Source organism: Catharus ustulatus, chromosome 2 (genome assembly GCF_009819885.2).
Source record: "Catharus ustulatus isolate bCatUst1 chromosome 2, bCatUst1.pri.v2, whole genome shotgun sequence".
Classification (NCBI taxonomy): Eukaryota; Metazoa; Chordata; class Aves; order Passeriformes; family Turdidae; genus Catharus; species Catharus ustulatus.
This window is the reverse complement of record NC_046222.1, coordinates 96,911,496-96,936,921: the sequence shown is the minus strand read 5'-3', so window position 1 is coordinate 96,936,921 and position 25,426 is coordinate 96,911,496. Positions and strand designations below refer to the sequence as shown.

The 25,426-nt window shown below is 37.9% G+C and overlaps 1 protein-coding gene across 1 annotated transcript in view; it reads right to left on the bottom strand.

Moving 5' to 3' along the window:
* Window positions 1–22,532, bottom strand: part of GCC2 (GRIP and coiled-coil domain containing 2) — a 28,844-nt gene extending 6,312 nt beyond the window's left edge. The window contains exons 1-20 of the mRNA XM_033051330.1: window positions 22,420–22,532; window positions 19,477–19,539; window positions 18,781–18,865; window positions 17,668–17,735; window positions 16,428–16,532; window positions 13,175–15,637; window positions 12,436–12,505; window positions 11,684–11,784; window positions 11,508–11,606; window positions 9,791–9,910; window positions 8,522–8,686; window positions 8,046–8,150; window positions 7,333–7,495; window positions 6,691–6,791; window positions 6,486–6,563; window positions 5,668–5,805; window positions 5,016–5,137; window positions 3,268–3,444; window positions 1,884–2,101; window positions 276–470 (exon numbers count right to left, since the gene is read on the bottom strand). Coding sequence (XP_032907221.1) covers window positions 276–470; window positions 1,884–2,101; window positions 3,268–3,444; window positions 5,016–5,137; window positions 5,668–5,805; window positions 6,486–6,563; window positions 6,691–6,791; window positions 7,333–7,495; window positions 8,046–8,150; window positions 8,522–8,686; window positions 9,791–9,910; window positions 11,508–11,606; window positions 11,684–11,784; window positions 12,436–12,505; window positions 13,175–15,637; window positions 16,428–16,532; window positions 17,668–17,735; window positions 18,781–18,865; window positions 19,477–19,539; window positions 22,420–22,521 — 4,738 coding nt within the window. The 5' untranslated portion in view covers window positions 22,522–22,532. The remainder of the gene's footprint in view (window positions 1–275; window positions 471–1,883; window positions 2,102–3,267; window positions 3,445–5,015; window positions 5,138–5,667; window positions 5,806–6,485; window positions 6,564–6,690; window positions 6,792–7,332; window positions 7,496–8,045; window positions 8,151–8,521; window positions 8,687–9,790; window positions 9,911–11,507; window positions 11,607–11,683; window positions 11,785–12,435; window positions 12,506–13,174; window positions 15,638–16,427; window positions 16,533–17,667; window positions 17,736–18,780; window positions 18,866–19,476; window positions 19,540–22,419) is intronic.
* Window positions 22,533–25,426: the final 2,894 nt, after the last annotated feature.

Below are 25,426 nucleotides of genomic sequence, written 5' to 3'. Positions count from 1 at the left end.
ATTCACTGACTTGCTCACCCAGTCTTTTCCCTTTAAAAGCTCAGAAATATGACACCTTTAAATCACTAAAATAACTATAGGAATGTCCTACTGTTAGTCCTTACTCAACAACATAACTCCTACGAAAGTTCAGGACAGTGTAAACTCAGTGGCACTTGACTAAACTTGTGTATTGCACCTAAAAGCAGGGAAACACAATGCTCTAAAATATTTTGAGGGCATGAACTTCTACAACTCATGGAGGCAAGCATTTCTGAAAACCATGTTCTACCTACCAGGCTTTGCTTCTGATGAGTTCAGGAGCTGCTCCAAGGATTGAACATAGGTGCTGGCTGAGGAGACAGACTCTGTGTCTGTTGTTTCCATACCTTCTCCCTCTTCCCTAGCAACAGTGTGCACATCGAGGACAGGAAGGTCAGTGTTCCGCCGTTCTCTCAAACTCTTTGTTGCCGGATTTGAAATAGTTGGACCTGAAAGATACTTGCTGATGTTCGTAACGGAATGAAATTGGGAGGGCAATTTCCTAGGTGGGACTGTCTCATATTGAGAGTGGTACATAAAACAGCCTTCAAAATGCAGGGGAAAGTGAAGCAAAAAGAAAAAGCCAGACATGCATGCAACATTTATAATAGTAAAACACAGCCTTTCACCTCCTAAGGGTCATTCCAATTAAAGTCTGGTTCTAAAACCAAACTTGATAGGCAATTTTTATTTCAGTGGCTATGAAACCTTCATTCACATCTCCATGAAGATCTGTTTTAGCTATGGTAAGAGTAACACATATCTCTAATGCAAAACAGAATTCGCTTTTGTTTCAACCACCCGTGGGAGGTGCAAATCCTGTTTTATTACAGAGTGCAAGACCTTTCTACTTCACTAACAACAGAGCAACTTCTTAAACTGTTACTGCTGCTTGGCAAATGTCCAACTACATCCTGATTAGTAACTTTACAGATACAAAAATAGCACTTGAAATTGAAGACAGTAAAATATTAAATTGGAAGAAGGATCAAATAGCAAGTACAATAAATAGCATGTATACAAATAACAAACATTCTTAAAACAGCTTTCAATACACTTTTCTTTAGCTTTATACTTGAGGCAGATGTCCAGTATGCTCCAAAACCTGAGACAACCGATAAGAACACCAAATATTTACAAAGCAATTTCTCTCCATCTGTCTGACAATGCAGATACTGCAGAATAGCTATCAGTGACGCAGAATATAGAACAGAATAGTTCCAGTTGGAAGTGACTACAATAAGTATCTAGTCCAACTGCCTGACCACTGATCAAAAGTTAAAGCATTATCAAGGGCATTGTCAAAATGCCTCTTAAAACACCAAGAGGTTTGGGGCATCAATCACTTAAATGGGAAACCTGTTCCAGAGTATAACCACCCTTGCAGCAAGAAAATGCTTTCTAATGTCCAGTCTGAACCTTTCCATGGCAGCTCTGAACCAATCCCACATGCCCTAAAATTTAAAACGTGGAGTAGAGCCCAGCACTTCCCTCCTCACCTCTCCCCACTCAGGAATCTGTAAGACAGCAATGAGGTTGCCCTCAGCCTGCTTTTCTCCAAACTAGACTGACCCAGAGTCCTCAGCTGCCCCTCATAGTCCTTCCAGCCCTTCCAGCACCTTTGTTGACCTCCTCTGGATGTATTCAAGAACGTTATTAGGATTCTGTAGCAAAACTAAATAGTAACAAAGATGCATTCCTGACTTGATATCTGTGGACTGATACAGCATGCTGCAGATTTTCCATAAAAAGTTGCTGATGTTTTTACAGAATCTAACGCTGTAAGCATGTTTTAGCTTCAGACTGAGGTACACAGATCTGTAATCAACCCATGAAAACCTGGTATTCTGCCTGGAAGTTACCTCTAGTGCTTGGGTCACTCTTGAGCTGGAAGAGCTGAGCTTCTACTCTGGAGAGTTGCTGCTGAAGTGTCTCTACAGTCTTCCTGTGCTCTTCTTGCAGGTTCCTGACCTGATCTCTGAAACTGTTCCGGAGAGCTTCATTCTGGGCTGTCAACTGACTCAATGCCTGGGCGTGCTCTGTTTTGATGACCATGTTCTCAGACTGTATTGTGCAGAGTCTGAAAACAGTGCATACACAAACAGTAAGATACCAGCAGGAAAACACTAAGTTTTACATTTCAAAATTTTTACAGTTTGAGTCAGTTATCAATTTTCATGTGTATGATTATCTTAAAATGACTATGTGTGCAACTTTTTTTCATTTGAAGTCTTCTTTTTACAGGGAAAATCCAACACTGAAAAAGTTACACGTTACTTATTATACGAATGCACTGTGCTATATAAACTCTTGACTTCTACTTCAGAACAAAAAATTCAGACATCTTTTCATAAATAAATAAAGTCACAAGCAATTAAACAAATGCATTTATGGAAAAACTAAGCCCAGGATTTACCCTTATAAGGATACAGACTTAAACAGAGCCAGAGTAGAAAAAAGCAGTTTCAGGTATAAAGGGAACCTACTGTGAAATTGGCTGTTTCCAGAAAAATGCAGAACGTAATTTGGTTGACTACAATGAATCATTATGTAGCTATCAGGAACAGATAAAACTTACAAAGAGTGACAAGAAATTAACAGTTCCTAATATCAATCTGTAATTTCTACTTAATACTTAATGTGAACTTCTTTGTACCCTAAATGGAGAAGAAAGACAATGATAGACTATTTTTGAGGAGCTCAAGTATTAGATACTCATGTGATTTTAAAAGAAGTGATACAAATTAAACAGATTCATTTTGAAAGAAACAGCAAATTAACCCTGTGGCAAGCAAAAATTTAAAATACGGTACTTTCTGTAAGAAGGGCACTTGGCGGACAAGAACTGGGTATTTTGTCAGTGAACTTGCTTGCTTTGCATATAATGATCTTATATTTTTTCAATAGGAAACAACCATAAAATTTAGTAGAGCAATACAACACAAATCTGGTGTAGGGCATTAGACTTGAAAATAGTCAATGTGCTTAAAAAATGCTAAGTTTTAGATCTGATAGTTAAGAGGTAGAAAGCTTGCAGAAATCTCAAATTCCCCCCAGTCAGCTCCTATTTCATTGTCATTGTGGAAAGTTCTGACAGCTCATGAAAAATAGAAAATAATCCTTTTGAAAATTCCTTTAACGTACTCAACAACATGCCCTTTCTTTGTGAAGTACAGTTATAGGCTTCTGTACGCTAAGATCTTAAAATTCAAACAAAATACAATATCCATCATCAGCAGACCATACTTTTCACGGAGTTCTGCTTCTTTTGCAACAGTCTCTTGCAGCATCTTATTGTGTCTTTCCAGCAGGGTGTCATGCTCAGACTGCAATGTCTGGAGTTCAGATGCATTCATCTGTGAATTATGCTGAGCTTCTTGAAGCTTAACTTTAAGTTGATCTATCACCATTTCCAACTGTTCCCTGCACATGGAAGGAAAAAGAATACACAACGTGCATTTGAAATAATTACATTATTTCAGAACCTATATGATATCCACAACTTCTGGACAGCTGATCCAATTTGCTGATTTATTAATAAATCAACCAAGCATTAAGACCAAAATAATCTTAGAATTGTTCTTACAGCAGAAACAATCAGATTCTATGCTGCAACATAGATACAAATAGGTTTGCCACATCCCATCTGAAACTGCTGGGAATGCAACTACTGAGTAGGAAGCATGACTGACAGCACTTTCTGTCTACAAGCACTTCTGTCTACAAGACAGAAGGAAAATAATATATGGGATTCAGGTGGGAGAAAAAAAATTCTTCTTAAAAGTGGAGTCTTTTTTTGTTTGTTTAGTAAATGTACATCAGTTCAGTAAGACCAAATACATGGGACAAAGTTAGAGTAGATTTTGAGCAAATTACTAGAATGCAACATCAAGTCCATAACAGATAAACTCAGATGGTCAGAAACAATTAAAAATCAGAAAAAACAGGAAGAAAAGGAATCTTAGGTCACACACATTCTTTTTTCACTGATTTCTGTGTTTATATATGTAGACGCCTCCATTATCTCATGAACTGTGTATCTCACTAATCCTTAGTGTTGATACTTGTAAATAATTTCTTTGGGAACAGTTTGTCATCTATTTATTGCTTATCCAATTTGTTTCCAAGATGGTTCTCTCTCACAAAAAAAGAAGTAACAATACCAGAACTTCTTAAAATTCTGCAAAAAGGAGAGACAAAGAAATGCAACCCTTACAGTTTGGTTGCTTGAAGAGTAAGAATGTTTCAAAAACCCCAAACCCAGCCCTAAACCCAAGTCCTCTAACACGGCACAAGTCGCCCTCTGGTGGATTTTTGGCTGCAGCTGCCGGTACCGACCGAAGGTCTGTGTCAGAAAAGAATCCTGACATTTCACACATAAACACCCAGCCTGTCATCAAGGGCAGCTATCAATGACTAATAAAAATAACTTGCAGAAACTGACTGACTTTTGCAGTGAGTTGAGACATTTTCTGAAGGTAATCTAAATTCAATTGGTTTATGATTGTACTTTAAGGATTTTCAGGGAACTTTTGATAGTGTAACTCTTCTTCCAAGTCTTTCCTCACATGATACAACATACAGAATTTCACAAATCTACTGGGATTGATGACTGAACTGGCATCCAGAGCTTTACCTACACTAAACTACTGATTCCTGAAAAAGTTCAAAGTGAGTTCAGCTGAACTGAACCAATCTGCCCTTTTCTTCTTAGTTGCAAATGGCACTTGGCTACTTCATGTCAGAGAAAACAATGTGTCAAGTCTACACAGGACGTGCTGGCTAATTTCTGCTCATGAGAGCCATAGAAAACTTCCTAAGACCTTAATTCTCCTTCTGACTGTAGACATATGTAATCTACACAAAAATAGTGGTTAAAAATCCAGCTATTAGCAATTAAGATAACACCACGACAGTAGAAACTGACAATATTTTTTTTCAGCTAGGCAGTGCCACAGTCAAGATTACAGATCAAGTAAAAATGTTAGTTTTACCTTTCTTGTTTGGCTCCTTCAGATTCTGTCCGAGCAGCAGATTTATTCTTTTGCTGTTTTAGAACATTATGAACACGAACTTTGTAGCTCTCAAATTCAGATGTAACAGCTGCCTGTTCCGCCTATCACAGAGAAAACAAACCCGTAAGTTATACTATGACTACTGCTCCCTTATTTCTCTATAATGAAATTCATCTTACACTGAAAAAAATTAAGACCACCTGCTGCATTTCCTTTTTTCAAACAGGTAATTAAAACAGTGACCACCATAACAGATGTTTCTTTAGATTTTAACGGAGTATCATATAATGCAAGTCATATTCCTTTTCCTCTTTTCTTTTCTTTAGACTTTTCTTTTCCCTGAGTGTATACTTAGAGTTCATCTTAAATAAATTCTGGCTGCCCACTACCACAAGTTTTTCCCTACTGGAAATAGAAGCATGCAAGTCCAGATGTTTCACCCCAAGTGATATACATCAACCAGGACAGTCTGGCTTGTCCTTTATACCACCACCCAATTACTTGGGTAATTCGCAATTCTTGACAGACAAAAAGAGAAGAGTGAAAAATCTGCAAAATATTTTTTAAGAAGCAGCAAGTGCAAGTAATTTCCCTTCTTAAGCCTCTAAGATTACTTCTTCCACTGGAATACCTGGGCTGCTCTGCACTCTTCTTGCAGGGCTGCAATTTTTTGCTGGCAAGCACTCATTGTACGCTGGTGTTGCTCTGAAGATGTTCGCAGTTGTTCCTGAACTTTATGCTTTTCTGATGTCAGTACAGCCACTTGGATCTGAAAAAGTCAGTTGAAAACTTCACTATCACAAAAACTTTTCTTACTTCTCCAAGGGAACACGCAACTGAGAACTTAGAACTCTACTACAGTAATTCCTGCAACAGAACTGGTATATACAAAATTAAAATCTATTAAAAACAGAATAAAAAATTAGATGGGTTACGATGTATTAATTTTTAAAAAGTAATATCGTTTGAAGAGAGAATTGAAGATAAAATTACAATGCTGGGGTGGCAGCATTTAAGAAAGCCAACCCCTCTCCCTTCCCTGCTTCTTTCACTACATTCCAATCCATTTATATTCTGTATACTGATGGACAACACTTAGTACTTCTGCTGACAATGTTATGCTCCTCTGTTTTTAAACTGAGCAACTTCTATTCTTAAAGAATCATTAAAAAATATATTCCAGTTAGAAGTTTCAAACTCCACAGTCCTCTCTTTTGGTGGAAAGTGATAGAAAATGGAAAGGAAAAAGACATAGTAAATCCACTTAGAGAAAATCACAGGAAAAAATATTTGGGGAAAGCAGCAAACAGACAAAAGTCATTTATGAAAAAGAACTTAGAAGTAAAACCAGCACCTTCTTATTCTTCAGCCTATATTCCATGTGCCCATGTACAAATCACACCCTTACTACTTAAATGAGAAAACTTGCACTAACAAAAAGTTTCTTGCCTTAAAGGCTTCCACTTGCTGTTGACTGGCTTCCAGTTCCCCTTTCAATGATGCCTGCAACACTAGATGGTCACTTTCCTGCAAGATAAAATTACCTGGATATTAAAAACACCTCCAAACCTCAGTAACCCAAAAATTCAGCTACCAGCTGCTTTTAAAATCTAGTTTTAAAACAGAAAACATAGTCATTAGCATGTGCACTTACAGCTTGTTTTGAATCAGCCAGTTCTTTTTTGGTTTTCACCAGGAGTTGTTTAATCTTGGCATTTCTTTCCTCATCCTGTTGCATAGTTGACTGAAGTGACTCTAATGCAGAAAACAATAATTATATGCAAAGGAAACTTTTCCTCTAATATTTCTTTAGAAATGCCAGAAAATATTTAAACAATTTCTAACAGATCCCTTAAGAGCTGCAAACAAGTAGCTTTAATACCCTTTTCCTAAGTTATCACAAAGATCTTAAAATAAGTGAAATGTTTTTAAGAATTACACTTGTATATAGGAAGAAATGGGATTTTTACCCATTTGGGAATCAGTAAAGTTTTATTAGTGTGGTGTATCAGAATGAAACCCTTGTTAGTCACCAATATCTAGAATTTATGAATAACTTAATCAGGTAAGAAACACAATATGTCATGCAGGCAAATGGGCTTTTGTAGTGCTGAACATTGGATTAATGATTGGTAACCTAGTAAAGCTTCCTCTAAGACAAAACTGCTTTCCTAATGCAACTGTTTAGTATTCCTGCAAAGCTTATCCTAACTTGCTGACTTGAGAAGTTGTTTCTGAATTTCATTTTTTACTATTGCTAACTATACCAGTGACTTGCTGTTTACAATTTACTCACTTATTTCTTCCTGTAGGGTCTCTTGTTTCTGTTTCTGAATCCCTGTTTCTTGCTCAAGATCTTCTATTCTGCTGTCCTTATCAGTAATCTTCTGATTAAGCTCTTTTACTAGCCTTTCATAATCAGCTATTTCCATATCCATTAGTGTACTCTTTTGGGCATCCTGCAAGGTACACAAAATGAAGTTAGAGTTTACAATTTACCTTGGCTGCTAAGACTTTTGTAATTCTGTTAAAAACTATATTGCCCATCAAAGATTTTGTCTCCACAAATGCCACTCACCCACTGGATTTCCATATCCTCAGTAAATCTCTTTTCAAACAAGAATCAAAAGCTTTGAAAAACCTGTTGCTAGTTTTATAAGTAGGTATTTTGTATGTATTAGTTTCTGTCATCTTCAGTCCTTACAACCAAGGCAATTTCTTAAGAGTGCACTACACATGTACTCCAGACATCTGAATTCTCTATTCCTATTTCTTACTCATGAAAGGGCACATAACCCAAACTAAACAAACAAACAAAAAATAAAAACAAAACCAATCCCAAAGGTACCTTTCAGGTCTCTAAGCACACAACCAGGAGCAAAAGCCCCCACATTCTCCCTTTTGCAAACCTACAGCTTAAAATCCTCAGAAAGGGAGGCATTCAACACAGCCAGATGGGGCTAAAAGCTTTGGCAGCCCATTAAGCACTAACATGGGCAGCAACTCTACCTTTCTGGCCAGCTCTAGTTCTTGCATAGTTTTCTGCAGATGTTTCTTTTCCTTCTGAAGTTGCATCTGAAGCTCCTCCATTTCTCGGACAGCAACACTATGTTCCTGAAATTTAAGTAGCTGTAAATTATGCAGTCCAATTTCAAAACAGATGTTGGCATCTTTCTATACTTAGGCACACACACACTTGCATTGTACAAAGATAGTTGATTCCTTTTTTAGGAAATCTCTGTGAACCAGAGAAAAACCAACAATACTATGAAGTGGTTTTCATATTCTGTATAACTACACATAACCTGAATTGACAACCTTGCAACATTCTTTCAATGAACAGACCAAATTTTAAAAAAAGTCAAGTAACACAGAGAGAAAGTGCAGAACCCGATCTATAAAAACACAGTTTACAAAAGTCTAACAGAAATCACATCCAGTGAAAGTAATGCTTCAGCCTATTCACCATCTCTATGAACTACTACCTTTGTTTTCTGTTCTCTTAGAAGCTTTTCAGCTTCCAGTTCTTTGTCAGCCTTTGCTTTGGCTCTTTGTATCTCCAGTATCTGGGTTTCCAGCAGCTTGGCATTATTTTGCAGTGTTTCAACACGAGCCAGGAGGTCTTCATTAGTGGAGCGTAACTGATCATGCTGAAATTAGCACAGTGGAATGATAAAAACATAAACTGAATTGATGTGCAAGATAAAATATTTCCTACATTTAAAAAAAATACCCAACACTTATTTCTATCCAAATCCTTTACAAACAACACTCCTACAGATGAGTCTTGTCCAGCTTATATCTTTTAAATCAGATTAATAAATAGGCGAAATTAAAGCTGTTAGCACATTTTGGTTATTTTTTTCAGCTAATTTGCCCAGCTTTCTGTAAAATGGCAAGAATCAAAACAAATCTGAAAAAAATACCCAAAAATTTATACTTTCTGCATTATCACCTTCCCCTTGCAACAATACAGTATTTCAGTACTTATTGCCTCACTTCAAATATAGCTGCTGTATTCATAAACAAATGATCATACTATTAACTCCTAAAAAAGGCTGAACTGCAAGCTTTGACTGAACCACAGTCTTCTACCAGTATGTAGTAAGAACTCTACTGCATCAGCCATACTTTTGCAATGACTTTAACAGATTAAATTTTGACATCTTCAATGATGTATTTATTTTGCCTATTAAGAATGAAGTGTAAGTGAAAGATATCCACTACCTAAAGTGTTTATTTACAAATTCTTTATAACAAACTTGAAAAATCTATAGTAAGATCTATAATTCATTTACTATATTAACTTGACTAAACTCTTGATTTAACAAAAAATTAAAAATTCCCAAGCCACATTTTGTTAAAGAAGTAGAAGAAAAAATGTCTCAGTTAAAGGTTACTGCACCTCATGAAAAGTGGAGGTGTGTAGTCAGAGAAACAGTACAAGTTTGATACTTGCAGGAGAGCTGTAGGTCCAAAATCAAGCCAGAGATGATCTGCTCTTTTCTGTGAGTTGACCTGGGATAAATTAAACTCTTTCTATTGACAAAGCCAGACATTCTATATATATTTATCTTTGGCACGGCCCAGGTAAGATATCAGATGTTGAAAAGGAACAAACAAACCACTCTGATTTTCAAGTCATTATTCAAAACACACTTGGGTTATGATACTATAGTAACAATCACACTAAAAACTTGCACCCAATGGGCAGAATTAATTTTTATGGTACTTATCAACAGATCAGAACTGACCTGCTCAGATGACACCTGCAGCTGTTTTGTGAGGTCTTCTATCTGACGTTCAAGATTATTTGCTCTGCCTTTTTCAGAATCCAGCTGTTCTCCTTGCTTGTCATATTCCATCAAAAGATTCTGAACACATACAAACACAAAAGCATAATTTTTTACAGTATGTATTGCATAAGCACATTCTATACCTCTGAGGTGTGCTTACCTAGTATTTCATTATATGAATTGTCTTACTGCAACATCAGAAATATCAGAATGAAATTAAAGCTATCATTCCATTACAGGCTCTGGGAAAAACCCCCTTTCAGTTCATGACATTCTAGAATAATTCAGGTTGGAAGACAGCTCAGTAGATCTCACCCTCCCACTTAAAGGAGGGTCAGCAGTGAGATGAGACCAGGTTGCTCAGAGCTTTGTCCAAATAGGTCTTTCCAAGCACCTGCCTCCAAGAATGGAGATGGCTATTCCACTGGGCAACCTATGCCAAAGCTCGACAATTCTCATAGCATAAAAATATTTATCCATGTATCCAGTTGGACTCTCTCCTTTCAATTGAGGACTACTGTCTTATCTTGCACCACGACTAATAACCTGACTCTCTCCCCTTCATAATGTCTTTGTAGGTACTGGAAGACTCCTATTAGGTTCCTCTGAAGTTTTGTCCAGGTTGAGCAACTACTCCTCACTTATTCCAGTCCCTGGACCAACCTGGTCATTCCTCCACTGAAATCACTTCAAGTTATCAATGTCTTTTTTGTATTTGGGGGGAGGAGAGACAGGAGTGGATGCAATACTCTTAATGATGTCACAGAATCATTTAGATGGGAAATAACCTTTAAGATCATTGAATCCCACTGTAAACCCAGCACTGCCAAATCTAACATCCATCCTTAAGTGTAGTGTTTACTTTATATACTTGTAAATAAAATGCTTGCTGTGTTTATGTATTATATTTTAAATACCACCATTGATTGTGATTCCATTGCTGCCCTGTTCTAATGCTCGAGCACCCTTATTGTAAAGAAATTGCTCCCAATATCCTAAATCTCCCTGGTGGAACTCAAGGCCATTTCCCTCTGTCTTGTCTTGTTGCTTGAGAGAAGAGGCTGATCCCCACCTGACTACACCCTTCTTTCAGGCAGTTATAGAGAGTGATAAAGCCTCCCATGAGCCTGCTTTTCTCCAGACAACATAACCTCAGGTTCCTCAGCTTCTCTTCCTAAGTCTTACAGGGAACAGCTTTCTCTTGGGGAAGCAATGCTGACTCATCACCTGCTTCTGCTTCACATGCCCAGAGACGTGCTCCAAGAAGACTTGCTCCCAGAAAGTTACAAGTTTATCTTCCTCATTTAAGGATTTTCAAACTGATCTTCAATCTTGTGTACTTCACAGAATTTACAGGGATTTCTGTTTTGCCTAGCAACACATTGCTTGATATGTATGATGCTAGATTAAAAGGTTTAAAAATAGCGTTCTAGTAAAAAGGAAGAGTCTCATTTTTCTTCTGACAGCAGCTGCACGGTTCTCTTAAGAGAACCTTACCTTTCTTGATTCTGGTATTCAACTGCATTGATACCATTTCTTTTGCCAAATATAATTGTGCAAGTTAAACGTGTGTTGAATGTTAAATATACATAGCAATGTATATCCAGGCTAGGCTTCAAACCCAAAGTATTTTCTGACAGTCTACTGTCTTTTGTGAATGCAGCATTATTCTTACCTTATAGCTTTCAGCTCCTTGAATGACATCTTTCATGGAAGCAGACAACTGATCTTTTTCTGATTGAACCAACTCCAACTCTTCCTTCAAAGTCTGCATCTTATTAAAAAGAAGTGTGTGTCATTAAAACAAAGTTCCCCATGCAAAATCTTCATATTAGGAAATAGTCAGGGTACCTCTTTTCGGCTGGCATCTAATTCTTTCTTTGCTTTCACAGCAACCACTTTGATTTTATTTAGCTTCTCTCCTTTCTCAGCAGATTCTTTTTCCAGCATCCCTAAAATAAATAGGTAAGAAAATTAAAAATTACACCTTTCTGTTTCTTGCCAAGAAGTGAAATGAAATGAACACAAACATCAGGAGGACTTTAAAACCAAACAAAATATAAAGCAGGGGGAGATGTTCAAGTGTTCCATTCAGTTAAGCTTTCAATTTGAAGCTAAAACACCCACACACACAGAGAACTTAGGGGCAGTATTCCCCTGGACAATCTTTCCCTGTTTCAGAAGCTACCATCCCAGTTAAGAGCCATATTCCTGTCTACATACGTTTAACAACTCAGAAGCACTTTCCTGCTTATGTGTTGAGATAACTGCAATAAAGCTACAGTAGTTTTGGCAGTCTTGCTTCTCTTTCCTTCTGGTAGCTTCAGGGATTCCTACTGATAAATCTCCCACATTTAAAAAATAAAGATTAAATCCACTACACTGTTTATAGACAGATGTACAGAGGAAGAAAAAGCCTTAAAAAGTATCAAATCATATCCAACTTAAAATTGTTAACATTTTATATCCCTAAGGGAAGGAATACTGTAGGAAGATGCATTAATATCTACTTCCCCATCTTCCTCGACTCGTGGAAATAGAGGACTATCATGCAAAGAAAGAAGCCAGACCATTTATATAAAAGAAAAAAGTGAGAAAGATACCAATTTTTTCTTGAAGCTCTGCTACTGAAGATTGTTGATCAGTTTTCTCAGTCATTGTCTCCATTAAATTCTGTATTATAAACAAAGATATAAGAAGTATTACAAACATTTCTTTGTGGTACCTGTTTTGTCCCTAACAAGCCACCAGAAGTTTCAGCTACAGCTAAAACTGTCTATGTTCTTACTACCAGGAAAGCCTTTATGAGCACCTTCGTATCAGCTTGGTGAAAGTACAGTTATGTTGAAAGCAGAACATTCCAACCTTTTAAGAGCTGCTTTCCATCCAAGGACAAAAAGGGGAGATAGAAACCCTCATTCCGCAGCTGTCAGCTTTACCAGCAATTCCCAAGACCTGAAGCTAATGCAGATCAAGCAGTTTTGTTTGAGATGGAACCACAGAAAGTTAGAGGTGAAAGATTATGAGGTCAGTTAGTCAATCTAGTCAATTGATTGCTTCAAGGGATATTGATAGGAAGAAAGGTTCAAGTACAAGCAACTTTTGTCAAAAAAAAGCATTATGGTTGGATTTATTTAATTTTTTTTTTTCCCTGGGGGAAAAAGGGAATTCTGAGGTGCTAGAAAACTCAGAAATAGGTGCTTTCTAGAAGGGAGACTCACTTTCAGGCCAGAGGAAAAAAAAGAAAAAAAAAAGGAAAAGAGAGAATTGAAAGTATTTTTTGAACCTTAATTCTGAAGACTTTAGAGGTTTAGTCTTTATACTTCAATAACAAAATATAACCTTTAGAGAACTCAGTTCGTCTTTCACATTTCTAAGCTCAGTTTCCTTTTGTTCCAGAATGAAATTTAAGTCGTCTTGTCTTTCAGATCCTTTTTGCAGTTCTTGTATTTGACTTTCATAGAGAGCAAGTTTTTGACTGATCTCTTCAGTATTAGCTAAAAGATCTTGATTTTCAATCCTTGTTTTTTCACTGGCATTCCTCAGCTCCTGGATATCATGTTGAAGTGCTTCTTTTTCAGACAACACTCCTTCCAGTTCGTCTCTCAAGAGATTTTTTTCTTGTTCAAAATCCTGAATCAGGGATCTATGTTCTCTGTGCTGAGCCGCATTTTCTTCCTCTAATCTCTCAACTTCTCGCCGCAAACTAATTACTTCCTCCTCTTTTTGTAGAGCAAGGCACTGCTCTTCTTTAATTTTTGACAAATATTCATTTGCAATTTTTAACAAGTTAAGAGAATCATATTCTTCACTAGAATCTGAAATGCTGAACCCCACTTGCTCAAGTAGGTGGTACAGCTGAGTTCGTACAAGGGATGTGTGCGCTTGTTCATTTTCAAGTAATGTTGATATTTGGTCTTTTTCTGCAGTCATCATTTGTAGTTTCTTTTCTAAGTTTTCAGACTGTTCTTTCAATAATAAGCAACCATCTTTTTCAGATGTAGTCTTTCCCAGCTCTTCACTTAATTCACCTTTTTCCTGAACGAGTTTCTTATTTTCCTCACGAAGAGCGTACACTTCAGATGAAAGCTGCTCTTTATCACGCACCAGAGATTCAATCTGTTTTTCTAGTTGCTCTAGCATTTGAGCATTTTCACTCTTTGAAGTTAAAGTTTCATTCAGTCTCTCTGTTAACTCCTCTACCTTTTGCTTCAGGTCATTATTGTACTGATTAGCAACATCTACCTCTTGCTGAAGTTCCTGAATTTTAACTTGTTCTTGCTTGCAAGTTTCCTGAAGGGTTACTCTCTCTTCATTCAAGTGCTTAACATCATTTAAAATATCCCTGTTTTCATCAGTAAGAGCAATGATCTTCTCTTCCAGTTCTCTTATAGTAATCTCTTTTTGGTCAATGGAGCTTTTCGTGGTGCTATTGTCCTCTTGAAGAGTAATGATTTTACATTCAAGTTCTTCTATGTTTGACTGACAAGATGACAATTTTTCCTGGAGGCTATTTACATTTTCAAGAAGAACATCCCTTTCATTGAAAGAAGCCCGGAGTCTCTGTTGCAGTTGACTGACATCAGAAGCTTGCTGTTGTTTCATTGATTCAAACTCCTGGCTGATCTTTCCAGCAGATTCACCTAGCTCAGCCTGTAGAGTTTCCATTGTTTCTCTCAGGCTGTTGTAATTGGACACTGCTTCTTCTCTCTCCTGAGTTTGCTTTTCAAGTTGTTCTCTAAGTTCCTGATTTTCAAAAACTAATGCCATCTGCTTTTTTTCAGAACCAGATAATAAAGTTTCATTTAGTTCAGTAATTTCTCTCTTGTGTTGATCTTTCAGAGTCTGAATCTCTAATTTGTGCTCTTTTGCAGCAGTTTCATAGTGCTGTCCTGCTGCATGAAGATCCAATTTTAGTTTTTCAATTACACAGCAGTAATCTTCTTTAGCAAGCTGCAATTCATTTATCTTAAAGTCCAAGTCTTCCCGCTCATGAAAGTACTCATCCTTCATACGATGGATTTCCTCTTCCAGTTTTATCTTTACATTGCTCATATAAGTTAACTCATCTTTTAATATACTATGTTGGGACTGGAGTTCTTCTAAACTATGCTCCAGGTACCTAACTTTTTCTTCCATTTTTGCTTCTACACAAGGTTCTTCTTGTGCATCTGTAACATCTACCTTGTTTTCTAAATTTTTATTTAAGACTTCTCTGAGCTGCTCCAAGTCATATTCACGCTGATCAGTCTGAGCACGCATTTCATCCTTGGCATTTTTCTCTGCCAAACTGTGCTGTAACTGATTTATTTGATTTTGCTTTTCTTCCTTTTCTTGAGATGATATTTCAATCTGATGCATTAGTTCTGATACCTCTTCCTGATGGGCAGTTTTTAGTTTTTTAAGCTCTTCATTCAGATTTTTTATTTCATTATGGTAACACTGAGAGTTGCTTTTAATAGTTTCTTGCAGATTTGTCACTTCTTTGTTTTTGTCTTCTTCCACAGCTTCCAACTGCTTATTCAGAGACAAAATTTGCTCCTCATAAGTAGATTTAATTCTTTGGACATCATCTTGTAATCTTTTAACTTCTTTTTGGTTATTACTGTAAAATTCAACCTGTTCCACCAGTTCCATTTGTTTTTTCACTTGTTCATCTAATTCCACCTCCAGCTTTTTTAAATCTTCATCGTGCTTGCATTGTGCATTTGCTAATTCACTCTTCAGAGCTTTTATTTCTTCCAGAGAGTCAATTCTGGATTGTTCTAGTTGCTTCTGCAATTCTTCTGTTTTAGCCACTGCAGCCTAAACAAACCAGAAAATTATTAAATACCAATTTAACACACAGAATTTCCAAGTGAACTGTCTACAGTAATGAATTAGAAAATGTAATAATCCTCAGCTTTAAAAACTGCTATAGTTTTTAAATATCTAACTGTATTAGGACAACTCAATTCAGAACTGCACAGCATATAAGAACATTTGCAAAATGAGAAAGGAAAAGTAAGTCCTAAATCATGTTTACCAGCATAATTCCACAAAATGGTCTGAACAGAGCTCAGTTTTAACAACTATTCTGATAATGTTTTAAAGATCAGATTACTTTTACTGCATCAAGTTCAGGTATCTGGAATATAACAATGTCCATCAATTGCAAGCAATTCAGTCTTCACTTTATTACCAATTGAGAATTTTGATATAATACAGATGCCTTGGCTGACAGGCTCCTTCTTATGAATATCTAAAGGCAAACCTCATATGCATATCTAAAGGTTTACCTCATAAAGGTAAACCTGTACTCCCATAGAAAGAGAGAGCTGATTGACTGAAGTCTATCAGCTTTCAATGCACAGACTGAATTCTTGCAGCTGTGGATCTAGACAGTGTATATAAGAAATTTTTATTTATTACTATGAACTAGGGGGTACAGAGGAAGTATGCTTCAATATATAAAGTCTTAATAATGTTTTAGATTTTTTTAAGAGATAGAATAAAGTGAAGAAAAATATTAAAATTAGATACAAAACAAGCAAATTCAGAAAAAAATATATAATTCTCTAATATTTCAGTAATGTTCTATTGCTCAATCCAATACCTCTGCTTCTTGCTTTATTTGAATATTTTCTTTTTTCAGAGCTATGCACTGCTGCTGACTTTCAGCTTTTTCCAGAAGCACAACATCCAGCCTTTCTGTGAGAGCCTAATATTAAATGAGAAAGATCATTGAAAGTACGGTTTCTTAAAATGGAAACAGTGATTTATGAAAAATGTAGAAACTCACATATTGATTATGACCCTTTTTGTCAAATAAACACATCAGTCTGGTTTTAAAAATTGCTTTCAGCCCAAATACAACTGATATTAAATAGGTAGACTAAAACAATGATTTTGGGTTCTTTTAAAAACTGTACATGTGATCAGCTAATGTTTTATTACCAGGAGATGGTGGTGAAGTTGTCTCTCTGTAGAAAAGAATTCTCCAATCAAATTATTAGAAAAAATTCTCTAATTGAGAAATTCCTCTTCACTACCAATTTTCATTTTCATATGCTATGACCCTTATCCTGAGAAAGACAGATCCTAAAAGTATTTCTTGTGAGATGCAACTTTAATGATGTGTTTCTAATCTCATCAAATGACTGTCTCAGAAATTTTCTAAATGGCTGAACACTTTCTGCAATTTTCAGTCCAAAATAACCAAAAGCTGGTCTAACCAGCCACACAAGGAAAAGTCTTGCTGGGGACACTCATAGTTATAGAGTAGTATGGGTGGGCAGGGACCTTTAAAGGCCATCTAGTCCAACTCCCTGCAGTGAGCAGGGACATCTTCAACTCCATCAGGTTGCTCAGAGCCCCATTCAACCTGATTTTGAATATTTATTGGGGTGGGGAATCTACCACCTCTCTGAGGAACTTTTTCCCATGTTTCACCACCCTCTGTGTAAAAAACCATATTCCTTATACCTAATCCAAATCAACCCTCTTTTAGTTTAAAACAATTACCCCTTGCTCTATTGCAACAGGCCCTACTGAAAAGTTTGTCCACATTTTAAAAGCCCCCTTCAAGTACTGAAGTGCTGTGCTAAGTTCTGCCTGTCAAGTGTACTACTCTGTACTATTTCTCAGAGAACCAAGAGGGTTTGCTGGCAGGTGGAACAAGGACATGAGGAGAGGAGGAAAAAAATAGCTTTAGAAAGTGTCTTGGATTCTTGCAGATTGATTCCATTCAATTTGAGTAACAATTTTCAAGCTATTTACTATTTACCAAATTATTTCTGTGGATTTATTTCAGCTAACTTTATGTAATACAATAGAAACCCATTACATATTCCTACCTGAATAATATCATCTGCTCCTTCAGTAGCTGCTTTAGATTTGAGTTCTTCAATTTCTTTCTCCAGCTCTTAAAATGGAAAGAAATTTGACAGTATGAATTGATGTTGCCTCACAGTAGCAAATTTCTAGTAATTTTTTTTGCCTGACAATACTTCTATTCAAATCAGAGACATATTTTACTTCATCAATTTTTGTTACTTAGGATAGACAGGACTAATGGAAAGACAACAAATATTCAGTACCACTTCTCCAGTCCTGACACTGAGCATGGTTTCCTGAGGAAGCAAAACTTACTTGCTTGGACAACAGGTAGAAATTCTTCTGATTATCATCTTACCTTCTATTTCATGGTCAATTTAAATCAGAGGAAAAATACTCAGTTTCTACTATTTTTCTAAAAAAAGGCAGCAAGCAGAAGAACGAGATCTTATGAATAACCACACTGAGAAAAACTCTGATAGAGCCCATCTCTGTATCCTTATCGTTTCAGTGGGCAGCTACCAGCAGTCAGCACAGCTGTCACTCCAAACAAGGGGAAGTGACACCAGTCCAAGGAGTGGGCCACTGGAGGAAAAGGGACAGAAGAGGGGAGAAGGAAAGCACATGAGAGCACAGATTTACACTACTTTTAGGTGTTAAGCATAAAATTTTGTTTGGCGTATTTTACAAATTCTTGTTAAAGCAACAAATGATCAAATATAAAGTAGCAAACTATCTTAAAGAAGCCATTGTACTCTACAAAAAACCATACTAATTATGCAAAAAAATTATCAGATATTCCTCCTCCCATTTGCTTCCTGAAAAGAACCTGCACCAATGTTGCGAACAGACAATGACAGATCCCACTTCAACTTTTACACAAGCTACACTTGCCATACTGTGAGACCAAAATTAATTTAATATCTGATAAAAGCAATGCTTCTTTTCTTCTCTTTCTTAATCAAATTAATTCAGTCCTTATTCTCCCACCATAAATAGCAAAATTGAAAAAAAATGAAGTCTAGTATTTTTGTCTAGAATTTAAATCTACCAATCAAAAACACTCAATGATAATTGAAAAGGTCAGGTAGTACCAAGCATTAAGGCAGAAATTGCACTTTCCAGTAAGATACCTGCACATCTTGACTTCACTTTCTGTAAAAGCATCATTTGCTTTTTTGCAAACTTGATGAGGTCTTCTTTGGGTAACGTGTCCAGCTGTAAAAAAAGTATGTATCAGAGAAACCAGTTTCCTCTAACCCAGAGGGCAATAGAAACAAGGCATTTCAGCCTGACTTCCAAGAAGTGAAATTTTAGGACAAGAAACTCTTACCATACATTTGCAAGAAGAATAACATTTCAAAGAAAAATAATAGCCTAAGTTACTGATGTTCTGTTATCCAATTCTGTTATTTCAATTACAGTAACAGCAGCTCCTCATTCTGTAGTTTTCTGAAACAATTCTGGAGCACACAATTCAGTAATACAATTTGAACAATATTTTGAAAATAGCATGCTAACACTGTCATTGTTTAAATTTACTTCCAACGTATGCAAAGAGGTCTGTGTCCATTATGAAACAGACTGCTGCCAAAACTGAATGCTATTAATAATTTATCAAATATAACAGGAAGTAAATATACCAAAAAGAGATTTTTTTTCCTCATAGTTTCCAAAACACTTTATCTTAATGTTTATAAGTTAATTTTTCCTGTCTAGAAGAAATGTTAAAAATATCTTTTGTCTTCCTATTAGTCACAGCTTGCATGCTAAGCTGTAACCCTTGCAACTACTGCTATCCAAATAAATTGTTTGTGAGGACTGATTACCTTTGATTTGCCTGATCCTGGTGTGCCAGAAGATGCCACCATCTCCTGCCCAGCATCTTGAACCTACAACAAAATAAAGTACAATCTGCAGTAACAAACTTTTCAGTGTAAGACTACCAAAAGAACTAATTGAAAGTCTTCAGAGACTGAATATAGTGAAAGCAAAAAAAAAATTATAATAAAATTTTAAAACAAATGCATTTGTAGGATTAGTCAGAAACATAATGGAAAAAGATCTACTGTGATTATCAGAACAACAGAATAAAAAGCTCCCAATGTCCAAATCAGTATGATCTTATGATTCCATTACTGAATGGACATCTTGAGCTGATTCAGTATAGCAAATTAATTTTATTTACAAGCAGTTTCAAAAGCATGACTAACTATCTTGTTCTTAAAAGAGCAATTGGGAAAAAAAAAGCAAGAACAACAACTACAAAAAACCGAAAAAGAACCAACCCCCCCAAAATCCCAAAACAAAACAAAAACCCCAAACAAACAAAAAAACCCAAAACCACTCCAAAAAATAGTAGAGGAGTTGCAGTTAAATCAAACCTTGGCAACTTTTGAACCACACAAGCTCCTAGTCCTTTGTTGTTTCTTTCTGAAACACACTGGTTTATCATTACAATTGTTAGCCTATCAAATATATTCCAAAAGATTCAGCAAAGTCAGGGCTCATTTGGACCAATTATAAGCCCTCTCTTCTTTTTTAAAAAAACATACTAGTTCCACTGGGATTCCTGCCTGAAAAACATACCTGAAAAGGCTCTGCAAATTCTGGGCTCCCTATCCCTAAAATACATGCAAAATGCCTTCTACTGTAAATTTCCACAGATCTAATCTGGGGTACTATTACTTTACAGTGGTTCATATGAGATATGCTTAGGTATAATCAGGAACACAAAGACATGTGTGCAGCCATGAAGCTGCAAAGGAAAAGGGAACAGATGCTTCCAATGTATTAGGAATAGCATTTCCAAGCCTTGACCTTTACCCTGCTTTTTTCTTCATATTCTCATATGGGTATAAAAGTGAAGAGGTATATATAAGAAATATTTGTATTTTTATACATCTAGATTGTTGTGTGTGTATGTATACACACATACCTTCACTTTAATTTTGCTACTCTCTTCATTTCACCAAAAAAATCAAAATCCTTATAGTACAAACTAAGGAAGAACCAAACTGGATCTGAACACTATGAGAATGGACAATCACTAATAGTTTAGACAGAACAGGTGATACAGATAATAAAAAGCATCACCTTTAGAAATATGAGTTCAACTACAGACCAGGGACAAAGGCAGTTATAGTCATCCATGTAACACATATGCCAAGTGTTGGGTTTTTGTTTTTAAGATGGCAAAAGCAAACTTATTAGAAAAAAAATGTGCTGTATAGCAATAGGGAAAAAAAGCTAAGAAGTTAGTTTCAGATATTCTTAGCATGTAGAACTTTGGTAACATTTACACTCCTAATATTTTAGCAGTTGGACAGCATAATGAATTACAACAAACTGCATGTACTATTCAGAAAATGACAGCTCACCCCTCTCCCTACTACAGCAAGGTCAGATGAATTTTCTTCTCACAATACTTTTACTCCTTTAAGCTAAAACACACAGAGGCAGAATCACATACTTTATAAAACAATGCATCCACTTTTGCTGTTCTGGTAGCAGAAACCAGAGGCAGCTCATGCAAAGGGCTTCACTCACTTGAATTAGAAGAAAAATGAGGAAGATGAGCTATCAAAAAACCCTGGACTTTTCACTGATTACTTGCATCCAAGCTGTGAGGCTGCAGCTACTAAGTATGCTTTTAAGTGCAACACAATTCTGCATGTTTTCTAGTCCACCATTCTGAAATCTGGATGCTTCCATAATTTATTGATATATATATATACACACACACATATACATTTTTATTCAGATTTTATTTCAAGCCTACTTTACCCCCTACATTAAGGGGTTTCCATGCCACACTTCAAGATGTTCTATGTATTTTAACTGCTGTCTATCCCTTATTTTTCCAATAGCTTAACATACTCTTAGAAAGCCTAACCAATGCATAAATGCAATATATTAGTGAACTGTGGCAGTAATGGCCATCATGAACAGCAACTTTCTGAGCAGTGTGCAACTATCAGACATCAAAAACTCTAAGTGTACCAAGTCATATCAAACACATTTTGAATTGTGATTGCTTCAACCAACAGTGGCACTGAACTTTTATTAGAATGTGGCACGTGAGCAGCATGGACACTAGCAGGAGAGATAATGTAATGTGTGAACTTAAAACTCTTCAATGTTTCCTTTGGATTTCCTTGGTGTTTATGAAATATCCACTAGATTCAGACACTTGAGTGGTTTTATTTGCTTGTGTTGGTAGGTGTGTTTCACAGTTGACGTACTGTTAACCCATCGGGTCACCTCCGGGGACAAGGAACCCCTGTCCGCCTGTGGGTGCTTTCGCACAGTGACCACGCGAAGCTCGGGCCGTGTGTCACCCGAGTGTGGCTCCCCTCGAGCCAGCACCGCCCGCTGCCCCAGCCTGCGCCAGCAGGGCCACGTCCCCACCTTCGGAGCAGGAGGGGCACTAAACAAGCCCCTTGTAGCCCGCACCGGCCCTCGCATTTCCGCAGGGCAGGGGAAGAGGCAGAGGCAGAGGCAGAGGCAGCGGCAGGGCCCCCCTCCCACCCCCGGCCCCCGCCTCCCTCACAGCTGCGCCCGCCGGGCTGCGCACCCGCGGGGGCTGCGAAGGGCGCCCGGCGGCCCGGGGCTTCTCTGGCCGTCACCGGGGAAATGGAAAGGCACCCGCGCGTGGGAGGGGCTGGTCCTCCCTTCCCGGCCCCAGCGCTGCATGCCAAGGTCACGCACCGCCCCTCCCCAGCCGCGGTGCCCCCGAGGGCTCCGCGACCCCTCCGCCCCCGCCGCGTTACCTCCATGGCGGGGCCGGCCGGCTGCAGGGGCGGGGAGATCGCGGCGCCACAGCCGCTGCCAGCGCCGCTACATCCTCCCCGAGCCGCTTCCGCCTCCGTCATCCCGGCTCGCCGGGCTGGCCGGGCCCGGCCTGTCCGTCACCCAGCACCGCCCCGGGGGACGGGCGGGGCTCCGCCGAGGACTCGCTGCCTCGGAGCGCGGCTGGGACGGGCCCTGGCCGGGAGTGGGTGTTGCTGCCGAGCGCGTGTTCTCCGCCTTATAAAAAGGGAAAGGGGAGGGGGTACGGCTGGAACATGATGGCATCTCGCTGTTGGCTGTGCTGCAAGGCTCCTAAGGGCAACGCAGTGCTGCAGGCGTGTCTGTCACTGCCGCCGCAAGGAGAGCATGGGGTGAAGAGTGACGTGCTCGGGCAGAAACGTAGCGATTTAGGACCCTGTTTTTAATACCCTGATGGAAACATAAAGTGATTAAGTTATTTATAATATAGGGCGGGTGCCACTAGTATGGTGCCAGATATTTCGTCAGTGCACAGCGACAGGATAAGGAGCAATGGCCTTAAACAAAACCACAGGAAGTTTCACCCCAGCATGAGAAGAACTTATTTACATTGAGGGTGGCAGAGCACGGGCACAGCTGCCCAGGGGTCTTGCGAAGATTCCTGGAGATATTCAAACCCCGCCTGGGTGTGTTCCTGTGTCACCTACTCTAGGTGACCCTGCCTTGGCAGGGGGCTTGGATGAGATGATCACCAGAGGTCCCTTCTGAGAGGAATGTTGGATTTGTCTTTACAAACAAACTGTGGGTCTGCTGGTAGATAAAACAAGCATTGAAAGGTAAAAGAAACAATGGGGAGGATTCCACTGACTGATGAATGGAAAAAAGATATTTGCCTCTACAGACTGTAGGTTTGCTTATAAATGAAACTGGATATTGAAAGATGAAAAACAATGGGTAGGGAAAGCCCATTAATTCTATAAGAATTAAAAATTAAAGGGGAGGGTTATACATTAGAGGGGAGTCTCAGGTCTCAGGCGTTCGTTCCGGGAAGTCTGTACCTCTCAAGTACCTCTGCCAGTGGGGAAAGAGAGAGGGAAATGCAGCCGGGAAATTAGGATAGAAAGGAGGCTGTGTCCTCCAAAAATTTGAGATCCCAGGGGAATGCCTCATGGCCTCTCCCTTTATTCAAATAAAGTAAAAGGACTCCTCTGTACCCTTTTTGGACATAAACATCTGATGTTTGTGACTTAATTTTCCTGACACTTCCAACCCTAACAATTCCAAGAATCCATAAATTCAGAAATGGCTGTGAAGGACTACCAGAGCAAATAGCAGAACTGGGTGTTATGGCTTGTAATTATGTGTTTTTAAAGAGACCTTTTAAAGCCCATTTGAGTAGTGTTTGAGGGGAGCAATGCCTGCTTTAAAGGGCACACATTTTTCATTGTAATCATGCATGCACTTTGGTAGTACCTGAATAATTTTTCACATTTCATGATAAGTAATTGATTTTTAATGAAAAGTTGCCCGGGAAAAACAATTTAGGCATATTATTCTGTTTATGGTTCACTGGCTGAATAATGAATATCACCAAATTAATTATAATGTCATGAGAGAATATGTATTTTAATAAAAAAGAGAGTAGTTTATTGAAATGCTTGTCTCAGAAGAATAATTGCATTTTTCCAAGTCTGCTTACTGTCATTCTTCTTGTAAAATTCAAATGGCAAATAGTGATAAAAAGCAGAAAGGTTTTTCATATATGCCAAACTGTTTCCCACCCCCCCCCAATGCATTCTCTGTCCATTACATATATTAATATCTATTTATTTATGCAGCTATACAACTGTAGCAGGAGCATATGGTTCCATGCTCTCAGAGGTTGCTGGCAAGGAACAGATGTCCCTAACCAAACAGCATGATGGCGTTTCTTCATTACTTCTATTATTAAACTTTTTACAGGTCTCAGAGGGCATTAAACAGATTAATTCTTTCTTTCGCCTTTCATGTTGGGGTACTCTGAACTGGTTACCTATGTCTGTGTGCTCTGACATGGGGATTTCACACAATTTCAAGAAAAGCCTTTTGAGACAGTTCTTCCAAAACCATTCTATAGCAGAAGCTTTTCGCTCCAAACTATGCCATACTGCATGGCTGGCTCTGTGCTTTCAGGTCAGTCTCCAATTGAATTTGGATATTTGCGAAGAAACTGTAGGAAACTAACCTTCGTTTTTGGGAAACCACAGAGAAAACAATGTTTCATGCAAGTTTGTTCCTTCTGCCTATCTTCAGACAATATGTATTATGAATCAACTCTTGGGTCATCTCATGATTTAACCTACCAGGAAATTGATTTTGGAGCTTGTCCAAGGCAGACACAAGAGTTTTCAGAGGTCTTAATACTGAATACAGTGAACTACTGGCTCATTCATTGCAGGCTTTCTGAAGCTGACTCTGGCTAGGGACTGCTCAGCACTGCTCCCTGAGCTCCACGTACCTGTGAGACACGTATTTGACAGAGACAGGCCAAATCTCGCCTGCTGCCCTCGTCCATTTTATGCTACAGGATTTAGGTCTATTGTACATTTGAGATTGTCTTAACAGTCTTTCATTCTGGTCCTGAATTGCAACAGCAATTGCAAATAATCCTGGTTAGGGAATGGTAGAAGAATTTTAAAAGTTTCTAGAACAGCTAAAAGAAAAAAGATTGAGGATTTTGACTGTTGATTGCTTCAGTTTATTACAATAAAGTGCAAGTTGCTCTGAATTTTGTGGGGAAAAATGTTAATTTTTACCTGCAATAGTCTGATAAAATTTTCTTAAACGATTTATGAATTGAGTCTTACCTATCTAGAAGGAGACAATAAGCTGATCCATAATAAGTGCAGCTAATTTGAGACAAGATAAGTGAGAAAAACAAGAATAATTTACATAGTCCATATCCCATGATTTTATTATCTTTGTAAAAGATAATTAATTCATCCTTTTAAATAGCATTGTCTATGTAAA